The sequence below is a fragment of the Urocampus carinirostris genome, chromosome 20 (assembly GCF_059441175.1).
Source record: "Urocampus carinirostris isolate Australia breed hairy pipefish chromosome 20, RoL_Ucar_1.0, whole genome shotgun sequence".
NCBI classification, from domain to species: Eukaryota; Metazoa; Chordata; class Actinopteri; order Syngnathiformes; family Syngnathidae; genus Urocampus; species Urocampus carinirostris.
The window spans coordinates 27,086,107-27,105,703 of NC_142368.1; the positions used below are offsets into that span (position 1 = coordinate 27,086,107).

The following is a 19,597-nucleotide window of genomic DNA, read 5'->3' on the forward strand; positions in this document are numbered from 1 at the left end:
CATTAAGAATATTATTAGAACAACTTCTTTCCATCTTCGCAACATTGCTAAAGTCTCCCTATGCTGTCCCCGTCTGATGCGGGGATTAGAATTAATGTGTTTGTTACCTCCCATTTTGATTACTGTAATGTACTTCTCTCCGGTGTCCCGAAGTCCAAAATCAAGAGCCTGCAGCTGGTACAAAATACTGCAGCAAGGCTTTTAACTAAGACAAGAAAGTTTGATCACATTGCACTGATTTAAGCTAACCTGCTAGCTTAAAATGTAAGGTTCTGTTTGTATTATACAAAATCATGCATGGACTTGCTCCTTCATATCTTTCAGATTCAATTTCCCCCTATGTTATGGTCCGGACCATTCGCTCTAAAAATGCTGGTCTACTAGTGGTCCTAAGAGCCAAGAAGAGATCCGCAGGTTTGAGAGCATTCTCCATTCGGTCCTGGGAGCTGTGGAATGCTCTGCCCCTGAGATTCATTCTGCAACCTCAGTGGAACTGTTTGAATCTTGGCTTAAAACAAACTTATATTCTATAACTTATGAATGACCAATAGTTTATGTTAACAATATCTGTGTATTATTTGTTATTGCAACATCTGTTGCAGCCTGGTCATCCTGGAAGGGGGATTACCTCATGTGTTGTCCCTTTTCAAGGTTTGTTCATTTTCCCCATGTTCAGGTTTTTGAGTTTTTCCTTACCATTGATGTAGGTTTTAGATCAGGGGATGGTGTAATAATAGTCTGTAGTTTGCAATAATCTATGGTCTGTGGAGCCCTTTGAGACTCCTTGTGATCAAGGGCTATACAAATAAACATGACTTGACTTTTGGGGATACCCTGCAAATATATGAAATCACTAATAACTGAATAATTTGTTGCATGATGTTTTATTAATATTGATAGTATATCATTTAAAAATATTAATCTAAGGAGCCCTTTGGTAGCCGAAAGTGAGCTTTGCCAAAGGAGCCTTTTTCTAAATGGAGCTGTCCTCATAGGTACAACCAGTAGGAGGATATGCCACTTAACATGACAATGCCATAATGACAACCCACCAGAACAGGCATGTCAGCATATTTTCACACACCTTTTTTTCATTTATTGCATGGTTTATAGAGTCAGATGGCCAAGAAATAATGGTAATGGCAACAATTTCAATCATTGTCAAGGATTTCAAGCACCTGTATGAACCCTGGAAGTTATGGTTTAACATACCCTTCTCCTCCCACTTTGGTGATCTTTAGACGGAAGTCCACCGAATTGAGGTTTGGGGGCTTCCATTTTAGGATGTCATCGCACCTTCCAGGCTTGTATCTCTGCAGACGTAAGAAATGGGTGATTATGTAGCGGATTTGAAGGTTATGCACATTTCTTTTTAAATGTCACAGATCATTTTAAACGTCACAGATAATGTTTTATGACCTTTTAAAACCTGTACAACTTAATGTATTTTTTACGTCCTTTTTTCTGAACTCTGCAATTTTATGTCTGTGTCGTCTTTACGGCAACTGTTTTTATTTAAAAGGTTACTGTTTTCAAAATGTAATACAAAGCAAAAAAGTGATGTAAAATCATTGGGAGATGTTCTACATAAACATTGTGTTTATTTGGGCTTTAAGTTGTAAAGTATAGTAAGTTAATATTACTTTCAGGTTTCTTGCATCACTTTTGGTTCCACCAGCTCAACATAGAGACTCAACAATGACTGATAGTAAAGTTGCAAGTCCAATCCACCTCCAACAGTGTTGAAAGATTAACAAGGCAATGCCGCAAGTTACTTAAAGTGTTTGTATGAATATGAACTATATTAGAATTAGAATTAGACTTGTCTCCATTGTCATTGTTATCAATCTTGTGAAACATTGTGTACAAAGAGATTAGAAATGGCACTCAAGGGTAAAACATGTAATATCGATACTTTGAAGAGAAAAGAGATAAAAGACACTCAGGCAGAATAAGTAAAAATGAAAATAATTACAACATGGTGCTTAAAAAACCTGGCTTAAGATATAATAATAATAATAATGCAAAGAAGATGATTGCTTTGTCACAATATTGCAACGAATATAAGTGCAATACCATGTCTCAGCAGCCATTAAAAACAAAACAATATAATTCACAAAACAATACACAAAGTATATACAGACGCTCCCCTACTTATGACCATTCAACTTACGCAAAACGGTAGATATGAACATTTTTTTCGGGATGTCAAAAAATATCCGTACATTGCTGTAAGTTAGATTTTGTATTGTGTGAACCTTTTTACAGGTATAAGGACAGTACTGTAGTGCCTCTTTCCGCCGTGTGGCGCTGCGGAGGAAACCCACGCACGCACGGGGAGAACATATGCAAACTCCACACAGGAGGTTTGACCTCATGACCTCAGAGCTGTTCCGCACACGCGCTAACCACAGCACCGCCGTGCTGCCCTAATGTGTATGTTATTTATATATATATATATATATATATATATATATACTGGACTGTCTCAGAAAATTTGAATATTGTGATAAAGTTCTTTATTTTCTGTAATGCCATTAAAAAAACAAAAATGTCATACATTCTGGATTCATTACACATCAACTGAACTATTTCAAGCCTTTTATTATTTTAATATTGCTGAATTTGGCTTACAGCTTAAGAAAACTCAAAAATCCTATCTCAAAATATTAGAATATCATGAAAAAGTATACAAGTAGGCTATTCAACTAATCACCTGAATCATCTAATTAACTCGAAACACCTTGCGAGGTTTCCTGAGCCTTAAAAACTCAGCTTGGTTCAGTAAACTAAATCACAAGTATGGGGAAGACTGCTGATCTGACTGCTGTCCAGAGGACCATCATTGATACCCTCCTGATGGAGGGTAAGACACAAAAAGAAATTTCTCAAAGAGCAGGCTGTTCACAGAGTGCAGTTTCAAAGCATATCCACAAAAAGTCTGTTGGAATGGAAAAATGTGGCCGGAAACGCTGCACAACCAAGAGAGATGACCGCAGCCTTAACAAAATTGTGAAAAAGAGCCGCTTCCAGAATTTGGGGGAGCTTCAAAGACAGTGGGCTGAAGCTGGAGTCCAGGTATCAAAAGCCACAGTTCACAGACGTGTCCGGGAAATGGGCTACAATAGCCGTATTCCCATGGTCAAGCCACTTCTGAACTCAAGACAACGGAAGAAGCGTCTGACTTGGGCTATGGAGAAGAAGCACTGGACAGTTGCAGAGTGGTCCAAAGTCCTCTTTTCAGACGAAAGCAAGTTTTGCATTTCATTTGGAAGTCAAGGCGCCAGAGTCTGGAGAAAGGCTGGAGAGGAGCAAAATCCAAGTTGCTTGAAATCCAGTGTGAAGTTCCCACAGTCAGCAATGATTTGGGGAGCCATGTCAGCTGCTGGTGTTGGTCCACTGTGTTTCATCAAGTCCAGAGTAAATGCAACTGTGTACCAAGAGATTTTAGAGCACTACATGCTTCCATCTGCTGAAAAGCTCTATGGAGATGAGGATTTCATTTTCCAGCATGATCTGGCACCTGCCCACAGTGCCAAAACCACCAGTAACTGGTGCACTGACCATGGCATCACTGTCCTTGATTGGCCTGCTAATTCCCCTGACCTGAACCCCATCGAGAATTTGTGGGGTATAGTTAAGAAGAAGATGAAAGACACCAGACCTGCAAATGCAAATGAGCTGAAGGCCGCTATCGAAGCATCCTGGGCATCAATAACACCTCAGCAATGCCACAGGCTGATTGCCTCCATGCCACGCCGGATTGATGCAGTAATCCCTGCAAAAGGATTCCCAACCAAGTACCGAGTGCATCAATGGACATTTTCAAATGTTTGATTTGGTTTTGCTGTTATAAAATAATTTTTTTTACTTGGTCTGAGGAAGTATTCTAATATTTTGAGATAGGATTTTTGAGTTTTTTTCAGCTGTAAGCCAAAATCAGCAATATTCAAATAATAAAAGGCTTGAAATAGTTCAGTTGATGTGTAATGAATCCAGAATGTATGACATAATTGTTTTTTTAATTGCATTACAGAAAATAAAGAACTTTATCACAATATTCAAATTTTCTGAGACAGTCCAGTATATATATATATATATATATATATATATATATATATATATATATATATATATATATATATATAAAATGCACACACCTTTTTGCAGTTCCGTATATATTTTTAACATTTCTATTTAGCTACAACAAAAAGAGAAATAACCACAAAATGTATTATAACAGTTCAGACAGATGTAAAGTTTATGCACTTTTATGCAGAGTTTATGAACCTATTGGCACATGGTCTTAATGCATTGTAACGTACTGTGGCAGTTTTCACCATCCAGAGAAGGAAATTAAAGCTTCAATTCTTTGGTGGTTTAGCTGACACAACAAAGTTCATTCCTACTCATTTCTGAGCTTTTCTCATAAATTTGCACTTTGTATTCTTACAAATGTGCAAATGTATTTTTTAATATATTTCTAAGGATTTATTTCCATTTCCATAATTATTTATGACTTTTCAGTCTGAAATCTGCAAGTCTTTATTCTGGGAAAGTCAGGAAAATGTGCAAGCTTATTTCTCGTAAGTGACTGATTATTTTTCTCTGAATATAACTCACACCTTTAAAGAAATGCCAGTATTTACAATACTTGACCCTATTCCACCATATAATTTTATGATGCATATGATCTTCATTAAACAACTTAGGTAAATGCTTTTTTATAGTCACGGTTTCCTAAGTGAAAAACTTAGCAAAAAGGTGCACCTTGCCACTTTATTTGAAATTGTAAAGATCATAATGCATATGTTGGACAACCTTCCAGTCATCTTAAGTGTGCTTCAGCAAAGACTAGAAGGCCTACCTCCACCCTCTTGATTATAAGCGTTTGCGTGACATTTACGTGATACGACACACAGCGGAAATAAGAGTGAAGGAATTGTGGGTGGCTGCAAGAACAAACCCCGTAAATTCTATTATATGTCAGGTTGCCTGGTAACAAAAGCAGGGAGGCAAGATGTCATGCAAAGAGACAAAATCTCGCAGATGAGGCGCTGTTATATCATATGACCAATCAGGGCTTAATTATCATAGCCAATTCTCATTATTGCATTACAAGACAGCTGCGTGCGCTTGTCAAATTAAATCTTCCATTCTCAACATGGTCATGTATAGGATATACAGTACATATATTTACATCACAACATAAAATCTACATAATCGGATCAATTTATATAAAAGATGTTAGTACGTCAAACCAAAGTGAATTGATTAATTCAACTTTAGAATACGTAATCCCTTGCTGTATCGCGGTTTTGCGACTTTGTGGTAAAATTATGTGCAAGGTTATTGCTTTATTTGATTTACTGTATCATTTATTGCAGTGCAATTTTAAAGAGCTTCATCCATCCCTCTCCCTTCTTTCTCTCTTTTTCTTTTGCTCCCTTTCTCTCTCTCATGGATCACGTTGAGGATGCTCTCAGTGATAGCTTTTCTTTCAATTAAACACTGACCAAGATTATTTAACTGTAATAAAAAGTATGGCACACACTCATGCAGTCAGTTATCAGCTAACAAGCAAACGCTAACATTAGCGAGCTACCAAAGGCAACGTTACGTTTCCACACTTAAAATCGTAAATAACAAACTGTTAAAAACAATGTAGTGGCTTACCCTGGTATTGAGCTCCCTCCATCCTTGTCGGTAAATCCTACATGTTTTTGTTTTAAGTGCTCCCTCACCTTTGTGGTGATCCCGTGCCATAACAATCTTGCAAAGCTTGCATGTGACTTTTGCAGACTTCGGTTGAAATGTTTTCTCTGTGTCGGTCAGGTTTCATGAGTTGTATTTACCGCAACCTTTGAAAATAGCGCCTTAGTTTGCATTCAACCTTGCTTTGTTATGCACACCGACTTGCATGCATGTGACGTCACTGACTCCATGAAATGCTGAGTGAGCATACTGTATATCGCGTGACACAAAGATTTGATGTAGATAATCGTTGTCAATGCTTATAATCATCGATTTAAATCGATTTTAATGATTTGTTGTTGCAGCTCTACTCAACATACTTATATATCTATCCCTCTATATCAAGTCAAGTCAAGTCAAGTCATTTTTTATTTGTATAGCCCTTAATCACAATTAGTCTCTAAGGGCTTCACAAGTTATTACATATAAGAAGTTTAGGTTATTCGTATGCTATAGAGTAGAAGTGAGTTTTAAGCCTAGATTTAAACATTTCCACCGTCAAACATCTCCCTTCTCTATCTCTCTATACCTATCTCCCTTCTCTCTCTATCCATCACTCTATATCTATCTCCCTTCTCTTTCTCTCTATATCTATCTCCCATTAGCTCTTCTTAACTTTCTTTATCTCACTTTATCGCTCTCTTTATGTCTGTCTCTATTTCCCTTTGTCTCCATCTCTATTTCTATATAGGTATCTATATATGTATCTGTCCCTATATCTCCCTTCTCTATCTCTCCATCCAACTCCTTCCCTCCATCCCACTATCTCCCTTTTCTATCTCTCTATCCCGTCTCTATCGCTCTATTCCTCTATCTCCCTTCTCTCTCCTTCTATCTCTCTATCTCTCCCTTCTTTATCTTTCCATCCCTCTATCTCCCTTCTCTATCCAACTTCTCTATCTCTTGATACCTCTATCTCCCTTCACTATCCTCTATCTCCCTTCTACAATATAAACTTTTAAATGCCTTTTTAAAATCAAATTTAAGACCAAGTAGACAACAGAATTAAAACAAACAAAACAAAAACAAAACAACACATGAATTAAAGAAAATTTTAAACAAATGTTTCATTTTATTTTTATTCTTTTTTAAATCACATTTTGGACTAGGTAAAAACTTTCTATTTGAAAAACACAGCAATCTCTAAAGTTTTGGTCTTGGAAAACGTTAAATAAAAAGGATGTTTACAATGCACCATGAATCCTCAGTCAAAACTGACAGAAAACTACTGATTCCAAAGAACTCTTCTGCTACATTCTTGAAGCATTTTCATCATGATGCATGAAAAATTACTTTTTTTTACTAAATCTTTTAAGTTTAAAACAATTACAATTCTTATTAATGTCTTCACATTTTTAAGACTTTCAATAATTGGATTTAAGACATTTTAATTACTATTAAGGCCTTATTTTTAGAATAATGAATTGAATGCCTTTAAAGACTTTTTAAGTATCCGCGGGAGCCCTCTTTATGTCATGTTTTATAGTAAAATACAAACGAATTAAGCATAACCTAATTTTGAAATGAAACCTTCAAAATCACATGATATCCTGTTTTTAACCGCACTGAGAAAAGGAGGATTGGCACAAACTACCAGTAGACTGAATGGATAGAATCGTCTGTTAGTTTCTTCAATAAGCCTAAATTAATTTGAGATGCAATTAATCAAAACAGATCGAGTAGTAGTACTAGTAGTAGTAGTAATTATGTGGTACTTGTTTAAGACCATTGCAATGTTTGAGATAATAAACGCATCAACGATTGTAGATTGAATGTTGATGTGCTACGGACTTTCACATTTTAGAGTACATAAAGTATTTGAAATATATGGTTGAAGTGAATACAAATAAGAAAGAGAAAAAATATGGAACTTTTAAACCTTTTTACATCCTCGTCACAATCTTCTGTCAAGATCGCTGCAGCCTTTGCATTTTACTGAGGGAACGGCCAAGCAATTTCTATGCAATTCTCCTTTATTACAGGGAAATTATTTTTGATAGGCGTGCGGCTAAATCTTTTGCTCGCCGCCAAGGTCGCTTTTCCACTACAATGAAAAAAGCTTTTATGCTGCAAAGGCTCTTATTATCAATGCCGAAAAAGCTAATATAAGTGCTACTGGGTAGTCATTTACTTTCGCAATTGTCTGTTTAAATGCAAGTCTGATTGGATTTCACTGGCTCAGAGTTTAACTTCGAAGTTTGGACTTTAATTTTCAACGTGGGTTACAAAACCGTTTCTACCACAATGATTATAAAGGCTTTAGATTTTTTTCCCCTTGGCCTTGCAGTGATGGATGCGAAAGGGAAAAGCAAAAATATGATCTACAACCGCATTTGAGATATCAAACACATCAAAGAATGAATGCCAAATGTGCTGCAGAGTTTCAATAAACCCGAGTACAAAAACATTTTGAAGTATTTGGTTGAGATGAAAATAAATGAGAAAAAAGAGAAAACAGTAAGGCACATCTGAATCCTTTTTCATCCATGGAAAAGAATAAAGGACACTAATCGTTATCCTCGTTAAGTTGCATGGCCGTAACAAATGGATGATCAGGACTATCATTACAAATAAGGAAGAAATTTAAATGAAGAAATCTTATAATCCTCGCAAGTGGATGTGTTAGTCAGTTTATTTTTTTTATAGGTTCTAAGGCTTTCAGTAATGCTAAAGGGAGAAGCAAAAAGATAATAACAACAGACACAAAGCTTGCAATCATCAATAAATACGAAGAAGGCACACAGATCACTACACTCGCCGAGTTGTATGGCTATAATTAACCTATTATCGGAATCATTATAGAAAATGATGACACGATCAAAGAAGGGAAATATTCCAAAGGCATGACAATCTTTGTGAGAGGAAGTTTTAGAGTCAGTTTCATTTCAAAGCTGCCATCCACCAATTACTCTATTCGACCAGCTCAACTTTTTCTAATCAGGTATATGGTCCTCTCCACAAGTGCTGGAGCAGCAAGGTCACATTTTTTAAGAAATTGGTCATTTCGTAGCTTATAGACCACATAAAAAATATACAAGTCTTCATTTCTTTATTCGGAAAACTATCCTCGACTATCAATCCTAATCTCTGCCAGGATAACTAGCTTTATCTTTTTCCTGCTTTCTCTGCAAAAATCTAGCATTGTCTGTATCTGTACCAAAACTCTTGTAGTACTGTTGTACATAGAAAACTAGCATCAGATTACTTTTACTGTCATTTTAAACTGGCAATTATCTTCTCTGAAAATTGTCTTCTTTTACATCTAATTTTTTTAATCGAAACCTGGTGTTGTCGTCTTTTTAACCTAAACTCACATTGGCTTCCTGTACTACCGAAAAAAAGTATTTTCAGCCTCTCTGAAAACTACTACTACACTTACTACTAGCATATTTTTCTGAGCCTGTATGTAGCTTCTTCCTCTATGCCCTTAACTCTTACGCCACTTTGTACACTTAAAACATATGTTATATCTTATACCGAGACCTGCGTCTTCTTCAAATACTACAGTCGTCCTCTTTGGTAGAAAACTCGCTTCTTCTAATATGCCAAAAACTAGCTTGACAGTCAACTATTTTGAAAACTAGCATCTCCATAATTACAAATATCTAGTTGTTTACCTCCACTCCAAAAAATAGCATTTTTCCCTCCTTTGAAAACAAGTAACGTCTTCTTCTACCCTGAAATTTAGCTTCTTTCTCTGACAAAAAATAGTGTTGTATAACCCTGAAAACGACTGCTAACTGAAAACAAGTGTTATCCTTTTCCATATTGAAAAGTAATGTTATCTTCTTCCATCAAAACCGGCATTGTGGTCTTTTATGTAAAAGAGAACAACAAGGCATGTTCATTTACAAAACTAGCTTCATCTTCTTGTAAACTGGATGGGGTGTCCAAACTTTTGAGAGAGCGGGCCAGATTTTGTAAGCTGATATGTGTGAGGATCAACTATTCAGCCTGGCAGTCTTTAATACATTCACGCTGCGTGAAAGGTTTGAAGTGCTTGGCCATCAGCATTGCGACCTCTGAGCTCGCCTTTGTAGCATTTTCATTTGACTTGCAGGGTCAAATGAAAAAGCGCAGCTGTGCCCTTCCCAGTTCAGATTCAGATTCAGATTCAGATTCAGATCTACTTTATTGTCATTCTAGTACACGTGTATACAGAACGAAATGTCGATACATCTGACCCGCACAGTTTCCTTGAATGTACAGATATAAATAAAATGTTGTATTGAGTTGGAGTATTGAGTTCTAATAATATACTAAATAATTATGGCTATGTATAGTATTTTACAGTAGCGCAAATAGTGCAAGAGGAGCAGCTAACCAGATGTGCAAAATGGGCAGTCAGGTAAACAAGTCAGGTAAACAGTAACAATAACACTGTAACAATAACACTGTAAGTACAATAGTGCAGAGAAACAGATGTGCAAGGAGTGGCTAGCTATAAAGAACTGCCAGTAGTGCAAAAAGTCAAACAAAACCAACAGATGTACAGATTAGCAGCAGTTTAGATTTACTATGTGTTTGATTGACCATTTAACAGTCTAATGGCCAGGGGGACAAGACTATTGTGGAACCTGGTGGTCCTGGTGGTTTTATCGGTTAATTGATTACTTAAGACATTTTTATTTCCCTCCTTTTAATTCAAATATCGAAGTTTTTGACAGAAAAATGATAATATAATAACTCTCTAATATAGAGCAATGAAAAATTTCAAAATGGTTGTCAATTAACTTGACAAAAAACAAAAATACATACAACCAAACATACATACACATATGTAAAATACTCTTTTCCTATCACCTTATCCAAAGATCATATTAAAGTTGGACTAATCATACTAAACAAAAATAAAAGCAATACAACTAATTTTATTTATTTGTAACAAACATTTGTATCCACAAAAAATATATCTAAGACGTTGTCCAACTTTTCAAAATGGTGTCAATAGATTTGATTTTTGGGTTTAAATATAATTTGAATATAATAAATATTCCCAAAATGAAGTGATATATAATATGTTTCAAAATTTGCCTCTTTGTCAGGACCAGAACGGAAACAGGACCCAATTGCGTATGTTTTTCTCAAGTTTTATTAGAGAAAAGAGAAAGGGCTGCGCCCAAGATCCGGTGTTCGCTGGATGCGGAAAGCAAGTCGCTCTTGTACTCGGATGGTGCTCCGAACACAGAAGTGGATCTTCCGTAGCGAGAGATGGCGGTGTCAGAGACGGAAAAAAACGGGTCGGTAGCCAGGGACTGGGAGAGCAAGGGGTGGTCGGGGTCGTAAGCGAGTCGTAAGCCAGAACGGGAGAGTAGACGTAGTCGGGGACAAAAAGAGGTTGTAAGCCTGGACGGGAGAGCACACGAGGTCAGGATCAAAATGGGTCGAAGTCAGAGAAAGACTCGAGAAAAAACGGGACAGGTGGGAGTCAGGGTCTCCCTCAAGGGACGGCTCCAGAAGTCCCAAAAAACAAAAACAAATCAGGAACCCATAAAAAAAAAAAAAAAAAAAAAGTAATATTCCACCGAATGCACTGAAGCCCCAACATCAGCATCAGGGGCGTCCAAAATCCAGGAAAATACAAACACCAAAAAAGAAAAACCCAAAAAGAAATAATCCACCAAAAGAATCGACGCCCCATCATCAGCATCAGCTTTTCCTGCTCATAACCCAAGAAAGTTAGTGATAAGGGGAAGGAAAAGTGGAAAACAGTGACAACAACAATCGAGTCGTGTATATATATATATATATATATATATATATATATATATATATATATATATATATACGACTGCCGCACATGCGGTAACCACTGCACTGCCGTGGTGTATATATATATATATATATATATATATATATATATATATATATACTGGACTTTATTTTCTGTAATGCAATTAAAAAAACAAAAATGTCATACATTCTGGATTCATTACACATCAACTGAACTATTTCAAGCCTTTTATTATTTTAATATTGCTGAATTTGGCTTACAGCTTAAGAAAACTCAAAAATCCTATCTCAAAATATTAGAATATCATGAAAAAGTATACAAGTAGGCTATTCAACTAATCACCTGAATCATCTAATTAACTCGAAACACCTTGCGAGGGTTTCCTGAGCCTTAAAAACACTCAGCTTGGTTCAGTAAACTAAATCACTGCTGATCTGACTGCTGTCCAGAGGACCATCATTGATACCCTCCATCAGGAGGGTAAGACACAAAAAGAAATTTCTCAAAGAGCAGGCTGTTCACAGAGTGCAGTTTCAAAGCATATACACAAAAAGTCTGTTGGAAGGGAACCAAGAGAGATGACCGCAGCCTTAACAAAATTGTGAAGAAGAGCCGCTTCCAGAATTTGCGGGAGCTTCAAAGACAGTGGGCTGAAGCTGGAGTCCAGGTATCAAAAGCCACAGTTCACAGACGTGTCCGGGAAATGGGCTACAATAGCCGTATTCCCATGGTCAAGCCACTTCTGAACTCAAGACAACGGAAGAAGCGTCTGACTTGGGCTATGGAGAAGAAGCACTGGACAGTTGCAGAGTGGTCCAAAGTCCTCTTTTCAGACGAAAGCAAGTTTTGCATTTCATTTGGAAGTCAAGGCGCCAGAGTCTGGAGAAAGGCTGGAGAGGAGCAAAATCCAAGTTGCTTGAAATCCAGTGTGAAGTTCCCACAGTCAGCAATGGTTTGGGGAGCCATGTCAGCTGCTGGTGTTGGTCCACTGTGTTTCATCAAGTCCAGAGTAAATGCAACTGTGTACCAAGAGATTTTAGAGCACTACATGCTTCCATCTGCTGAAAAGCTCTATGAAGATGAGTATTTCATTTTCCAGCATGATCTGGCACCTTCCCACAGTGCCAAAACCACCAGTAACTGGTGCACTGACCATGGCATCACTGTCCTTGATTGGCCTGCTAATTCCCCTGACCTGAACCCCATCGAGAATTTGTGGGGTATAGTTAAGAAGAAGATGAAAGACACCAGACCTACAAATGCAAATGAGCTGAAGGCCGCTATCGAAGCATCCTGGGCATCAATAACACCTCAGCAATGCCACAGGCTGATTGCCTCCATGCCACGCCGGATTGATGCAGTAATCCGTGCAAAAGGATTCCCAACCAAGTAATGAGTGCATCAATGGACATTTTCAAATGTTTGATTTAGTTTTGCTGTTATAAAATTATTTTTTTTACTTGGTCTGAGGAAGTATTCTAATATTTTGAGATAGGATTTTTGAGTTTTTTTCAGCTGTAAGCCAAAATCAGCAATATTCAAATAATAAAAGGCTTGAAATAGTTCAGTTGATGTGTAATGAATCCAGAATGTATGACATTTTTGTTTTTTTAATTGCATTACAGAAAATAAAGAACTTTATCACAATATTCTAATTTTCTGAGACAGTCCAGTATATATATATATATATATATATATATATATATATATATATATATATACACAAGCCATATACCCTGTCGCTAAGTGGCTTACAAAAGTGGCTAGACAAGAAAACGGTGGAAAACAGCGGAAGAATCTTAAATCGTGGAAGGCGAAGGACACTTAAAGACGCAGCAAGCTTTGTTTACATAGAGCAGCTAACCCAAAAATATCAGCATGTAAATGGAAACCATGACCATGGCGGGGGGCCGATTGGACGATTTGATCCTGGAGCAGGTCTGACAGGCTTTAACGTACTCCCGAGCGTCCCTCACCAGGGATGGCCAAAAAACACGCAGGGAAAGAAAACTACTGGTCTGAGCTGCCCCCGGGTGGCAGGACAGGCGAAAGTCGTGCCCCCAATGGAAAACCTTCGATCGGAGACTCTCCAGGACGAAGAGGCGCCCCTTAGGACAGGAACTGGTTGATCCCGGAGCGCCTCCCAGACCCGGTCCTCCATGTCCCAGGTGAGCGCAGCAACCATGCGAGAAGCAGGGAATAGAGACGGCCCCGGGGGGGAGTTGAGCCCGGTAGGAGGTCTATTGCGCAATCATATGGTCGATGTGGAGGCAAAGAGGTGGCCATGGCTTTATTTAAGGCCCCCTGCAAGTGATGGTAGCAGGGGGGAACATTAGATAAGTCCAGTGGGGCCTTCGAGGACACAGGCCGATCGGGATGAGAGGCGGCACGCAGACAGGTCCGGTGACACTCAACCCCCCATTCCATAACCACCCCCGAGAATCAGTCGAGGTGGGTGTTGTGCTGCACCAACCACGGGTGTCCCAGGACGAGAGGTTGGACAGGGGAAGGAAGCAGGTGGAAACGTATTCTCTCGCAGTGGTTCCCTGACAGCCTCATCTCCACCGGCTCGGTAATTTGCGTCACCGTGCCTAACAGGTGACTTTTCAGAGCCCGAGAAGATACCGGGGTCGGGAGAGGAACGAGTTTTAACCCCAACTTTTGTGCAAGAGCGATGTCTAGGATATTGGCCTCAACGCCGGAATCAATAAGTGCCGACAGAGTCTGGGGGGAGCCGGGGATCAGGAGGCAAGCTTTTAAGATGGGTCTCTGGGTTCTGGAGCTCTAGATAAGGGCTGAGCTCAATCGGACGCCTCCAAAGTCCAGCGAGCTCTCCTTTTTAACATGCAGGAAGAGACCCGGTGTCCTTTTCCTCCACAATACAGGCAGAGGCCCTCGGAGAGTCGCCGCTGACGCTCCTCTACGGACATCGATGCGCGATCCACTTCCATGGCCTGGTAGTGGCCCACGGCCATTGGCCGGAATGTCGGGTAATTGCCCACCTCTCTGGACGAGACGGAAGATGACCAACCCAGGCGACCTCTTTCCTGGCGTCGCGCCTGGGCACGACGATCAATCCGAGCAGTGAGCGCGGCAGCCTCGTCGAGACTGGTAAGTAGAGAGGGGGACACTATTTCGTCCTTTATGTAGTCTGCCAGGCTGTGGAGGTAGGTGTCCACTAACGCCTCAGAGTTCCAATTACTCTGACTCGCTAATATCCTAAAATCGATAATCGGCGATTGTGCGCTTTCCCTGCCGTATACCCATTAAGAACTTCGACGCTTCGGCCGATGAGGATCCCGTGTCGAACACTTTGAGCAGTTCCTGAGACAGTAGATCAAAAGAAGAGCAAGCCGACGACCCTTGTTTAAATTCTGTTGTTCCCCAGAGTTGAGCCCTCCCGGACAGATGATTAATCGTAATCGCCACTTTGCCCGCCTCTGAAGCGAAGTTTCGTAGTTGCAGGTCAAAAATGAGTCGGCAGTTCACAATAAACGCGCATACCTGAGAGGGATCGCCACAAAACTTCTCCGGAGCACCCACTCACGGCTCAGCCGCTCCGATGGTGGGCGAGTGAACGGAACGAGCGGGTAGTGGAGTGACACGCTCGGAGGGGAATCCCCGGGGGGTGGAGCCGTTAGTAGTCCTGACAGAAGCCCCGACAGTTTTGCCACTTGCTCATGCGTCTGTTGTAGGAAGTGTCGATGTTGCCGGACTTGTAACAGGAGCATGGCGACGTCACTCGAGACTCGTTGAACCGCTCCCTCAGCCCAATGCAAGCATTGCAAGGCGGAGGGAGCTTCCGCGTTTCCTTGATCCCCGCTTGAGAAAACGTCTGCTGGGTCCATTGCTGGTCAGTCCGTACTGTCAGGACCAGAACGGAAACAGGACCCAATTGCATACGTTTCTCACAAGTTTTATTAGAGGAAAGAGAAAGGCCTGCGCCCGCGATCCAGTGTTCGCTGAACACGGGAAGCAAGTCGCTCTTGTACTGCTCCGAACGCGGAAGTGGATCTTCGGTACCGAGCGATGGTGGTGTCAGGGACGGAAAAACACGGGTTAGTAGTCGGGACTGGGAGAGCAAGGCGTGGTTGGGGTCGGAAGCGAGTCGTAAGCCAGAACGGGAGAGTAGATGTAGTTGGGGTCAAAAAGTGGTTGTAAGCCAGGACGGGAGGGCAGACGAGGTCAGGATCAAAATGTGTCGAAGCCGGTGACAGACGGGAGCAAAAAACGTGACAGGTGGGAGTCAGGGTCGAAAAATGCTTGCCTAATGTTCACTGAGGTTCGCAGACGGACAGACAAAAGGGGACAGACAGGAGTGGGTTCAAATACTGACCGGAAGCCAATCAGAACCCGCAGCAGTTGGCGCCAAATGAGCGGGCACAGCTGAGTCACATCAGTAGTCATGACACTCTTGTGAGGAGTTAAAAATGTAACTATTATCTTTCCTTTTACTCTATTTATTTGATTTACTTACTTTCAGTTTTCTTCCCTGTGCTTCTGCAGCTCAGTCAAACAGTCAAACACTACAAAGTTGCAACTTTCATGCCAATTTTGTTCGTAATGTCACAATTTTCAATTAAAAAAAGACTTTAAAAAATGTTAAAACGGTCTTGACAAACTCTGCCGGACCAATATGGTACTACAACTCTTAGCGTCAGAACGGAATTTTGTGCATACCTATTTGCATTTATTTAACATAGTTCGTGGCTCAGAAATCTTGTGACAAATCGATGATCTAATTAATTGCCAACGCTTTTAATAATCAAGTTTTCAATTAGTTGTTGCAGCCCTATTTTTACAATGCCAAAAATTCGATTGAGCTTCATCACTTAGAAAACTGGTGAGTTTTTATACAGAAACTAGGTTTTCTGCTTTCCACATTGAAAACTGGATTGTTCTTCTTTGCCGAAAACTACCGTTGTCATCCTCATCTCTCATCTCATTAGCCGTACCGCTTATCCTCATCCTATTCAGAAAAATTAATTAGCTTCTTCTATACAGATATCTAGCTTCATCCTCCCCAAAATGTAGCATGGTCATCTTTCTACACCAAAAGCTAGCATCATTTTCTTCCGTACTGAATAATATGCATCAACCCTTTTGTACACAGAAACTAGTAATTTTGAAATCTACACACCCAAAACAGCTTTGTCATCTCAAAAAGAAATTATCAGAATTTTGTATACAGAAAATTTAATTCTTCAAACCAAAAAATTAGCTTCTTCCAATAAGCCCAAAACTCGCGATAAAATGCAGTTAATATTACATTTTGAAAATGTGTTTTTTTTCTATCTAATAATACATTTTTGGACAGGTGTGATTTACAGCAATGATTTAAAATTAAATTGGCCTTTTGATCATAGCACATAAATGCTCATTTCTTTTCTGTATTTTTTTGTTTTGTGAATGGTATTCATGTGGATTTCAAAACATAAGTACAGTGTTCGTATAAGTGCTTGAAATCTTTGAGAATTCTTCAATTTAAATTTTGTGACGGTTTGAAAAGTGCTTGAATTTGACATACAACTCTTGTAACTGCTTGTAATTGTTGCCATGTTTCTTAGGTTAGGTGTTCAAATAAAGGTTTAAAACCCATTTTATTTTTAAGCATTGGGACTAAAGTTAGAAACTAAGGTTTTGGCTCTTTATTAGGGTATTAAACTGAATTTAAGGTTCTGAAATAGGATTGGGGCCAGAGTTACAGATGAAGTTAAGTGGAGGGTTAGGGCTAGGAACTAAAGTTTGAGCTCCATATTTGGGTTCTGAACTGAATGTAGGGTTCCAAAATGGGTTTAAAATGAGGGTTATGGTTTTAAACAGGGTTAGGGCTAAGGGTTACAACTAGAGTTGGGTGTAAGTTTAGGGTTTGAGCTCCATATTAAGGTTGTAAACTGAACGTAGGGTTTCAAAATTAGTTTTGAGTTAGGGTAACGATGTGAAACAGGGTTAGGGCTAGGGTAAAAGCAAGGGTTAGGTGTAGGGCTAGGGTTAGGAGAGGTTTGGGCTGTAAGTTAGTGGTTTAAACCAATTTTAGGGTTTCAAAATTCGTGGGATCGAGTTAGGGTTTGAAACAAAGATTTTGGTTCCCATTCTTTTGATCGGCTTGGGATTTCTTCTTTATATCAGACTGGAAAAATTAGAAAAAAAAAAGTGAAAAAACCCTTTTTCAGTAATTGAGTACTTCTTTGACTGCTTTCACTCTGCACACAGAGTTAATCCTCTGAATACCTCCACCAGTAATTGTATCCGTTATGTTCTGCTTAGTGTTGTGATTTATTTATTACAGAGGAAACAGCAAAATGTATTAAACCAGCCTCTACCCCACATAAATTATATAGCTTATTTGAAGTAATAAACGTATGCGCATTTTCCATCTAAATCTGTCACTGTCAGGCATGCAGATGGTGTTTTTCAAATAAGGATTTCATAAATCAACATCCGAAGCGAGCATTTTTTATGTCAAGTGAGAGCGCGATGAGTCCATGTTTGTCCGTGAAGAAGCTGTTGTGGTGGAAGCAGTGTGAATGTCCCTTTGAAAGCACCATCAAACTGTAGAAAGGGCTTTTTGACACAGTGAGAGCGAGCCGCATTTGAAGAAAGTGCAGCGGAGTGCGATGCAGAGTCGTTTCTTTTTCTTCCAAAACGTAGGAGTAAAGCAATTTATTTTCAGTGATCTTTGACATAATCGGCTACGTGAGTATCAACCTCGAAATGAAGAACAATTTAGAGGTCCAACCAGTATCCCGGAGCACGCTAGTGTGCCATGAGACCCTGTCTAGTGCTCTGCAGGAAATTGCCCAAATCTATCTTACCAATATCAGTCATATTCCCAAATATCAGTGCCAATAATTGTCCCTTCCGATAATTGGTCAACTTCTAATTTTAGTCTACGGGCTGCTTTACAGGGAGTGCAGAATTATTAGGCAAGTTGTATTTTTGAGGATTAATTTTATTATTGAACAACAACCATGTTCTTAATGAACCCAAAAGTCTCATTAATATCAAAGCTGAATATTTTGGAAGTTGGAGTGGGGCTTTTTTAGTTTTAGCTATTTTAGGAGGATATCTGTGTGTGCAGGTGACTATTACTGTGCATAATTATTAGGCAACTTAACAAAAAACAAATGTATACCCATTTCAATTATTTATTTTCATCAGGGAAACCAATATAACAGCTCAACATTCACAAATATACATTTCTGACATTCAAAAACAAAACAAAAACAAATCAGTGACCAATATAGCCACCTTTCTTTGCAAGGACACTCAAAAGCCTGCCATCCATGGATTCTGTCAGTGCTTTGATCTGTTCACGATCAACATTGCGTGCAGCACCAACCACAGCCTCCCAGACACTGTTCAGAGAGGTGTACTGTTTTCCCTCCTTGTAAATCTCACATTTGATGAGGGACCACAGGTTCTCTATGGGGTTCAGATCAGGTGAACAAGGAGGCCATGTCATTAGTTTTTCTTCTTTTAGACCCTTTCTTGCCAGCCACGCTGTGGAGTACTTGGATGCGTGTGATGGAGCGTTGTCCTGCATGAAAATCATGTTTTTCTTGAAGGATGCTGACTTCTTCCTGTACCACTGCTTGAAGAAGGTGTCTTCCAGAAACTGGCAGTAGGACTGGGAGTTGAGCTTGAGTCCATCCTCAACCCGAAAAGGCCCCACAAGCTCATCTTTGATGATACCAGCCCATACCAGTACCCCACCTCCACCTTGCTGGCGTCTGAGGCGGACTGGAGCTCTCTGCCCTTTACCGATCCAGACACGGGCCCATCCATCTGGCCCATCAAGACTCACTCTCATTTCATCAGTCCATAAAACCTTAGAAAAATCCGTCTTGAGATTTTTCTTGGCCCAGTCTTGACGTTTCAGCTTGTGTGTCTTGTTCAGTGGTGGTCGTTTTTCAGCCTTTCTTACCTTGGCCATGTCTCTGAGTATTGCACACCTTGTGCTTTTGGGCACTCCAGTGATGTTGCAGCTCTGAAATATGGCAAAACTGGTGGCAAGCGGCATCTTGGCAGTTGTACGCTTGACTTTTCTCAGTTCACGGGCAGTTATTTTGCGCCTTGGTTTTTCTACACGCTTCTTGCGACCCTGTT

General features: G+C 39.7%; 1 protein-coding gene across 4 annotated transcripts in view; it reads right to left on the reverse strand.

Annotated features, from left to right (window-relative positions):
* rngtt (RNA guanylyltransferase and 5'-phosphatase) overlaps positions 1-19,597 on the reverse strand; it is a 232,015-nt gene that overhangs the window by 39,340 nt on the left and 173,078 nt on the right. For all 4 annotated transcript variants that reach the window (XR_015848263.1, XM_088324944.1, XM_088324943.1 and 1 more), the window contains exon 13: positions 1,213-1,313. Coding sequence is in view for 3 of the 4 variants with exons in the window: in XM_088324944.1 (XP_088181070.1) it covers positions 1,213-1,313 (101 nt within the window). In the remaining variant the exon portion in view is untranslated. The remainder of the gene's footprint in view (positions 1-1,212; positions 1,314-19,597) is intronic.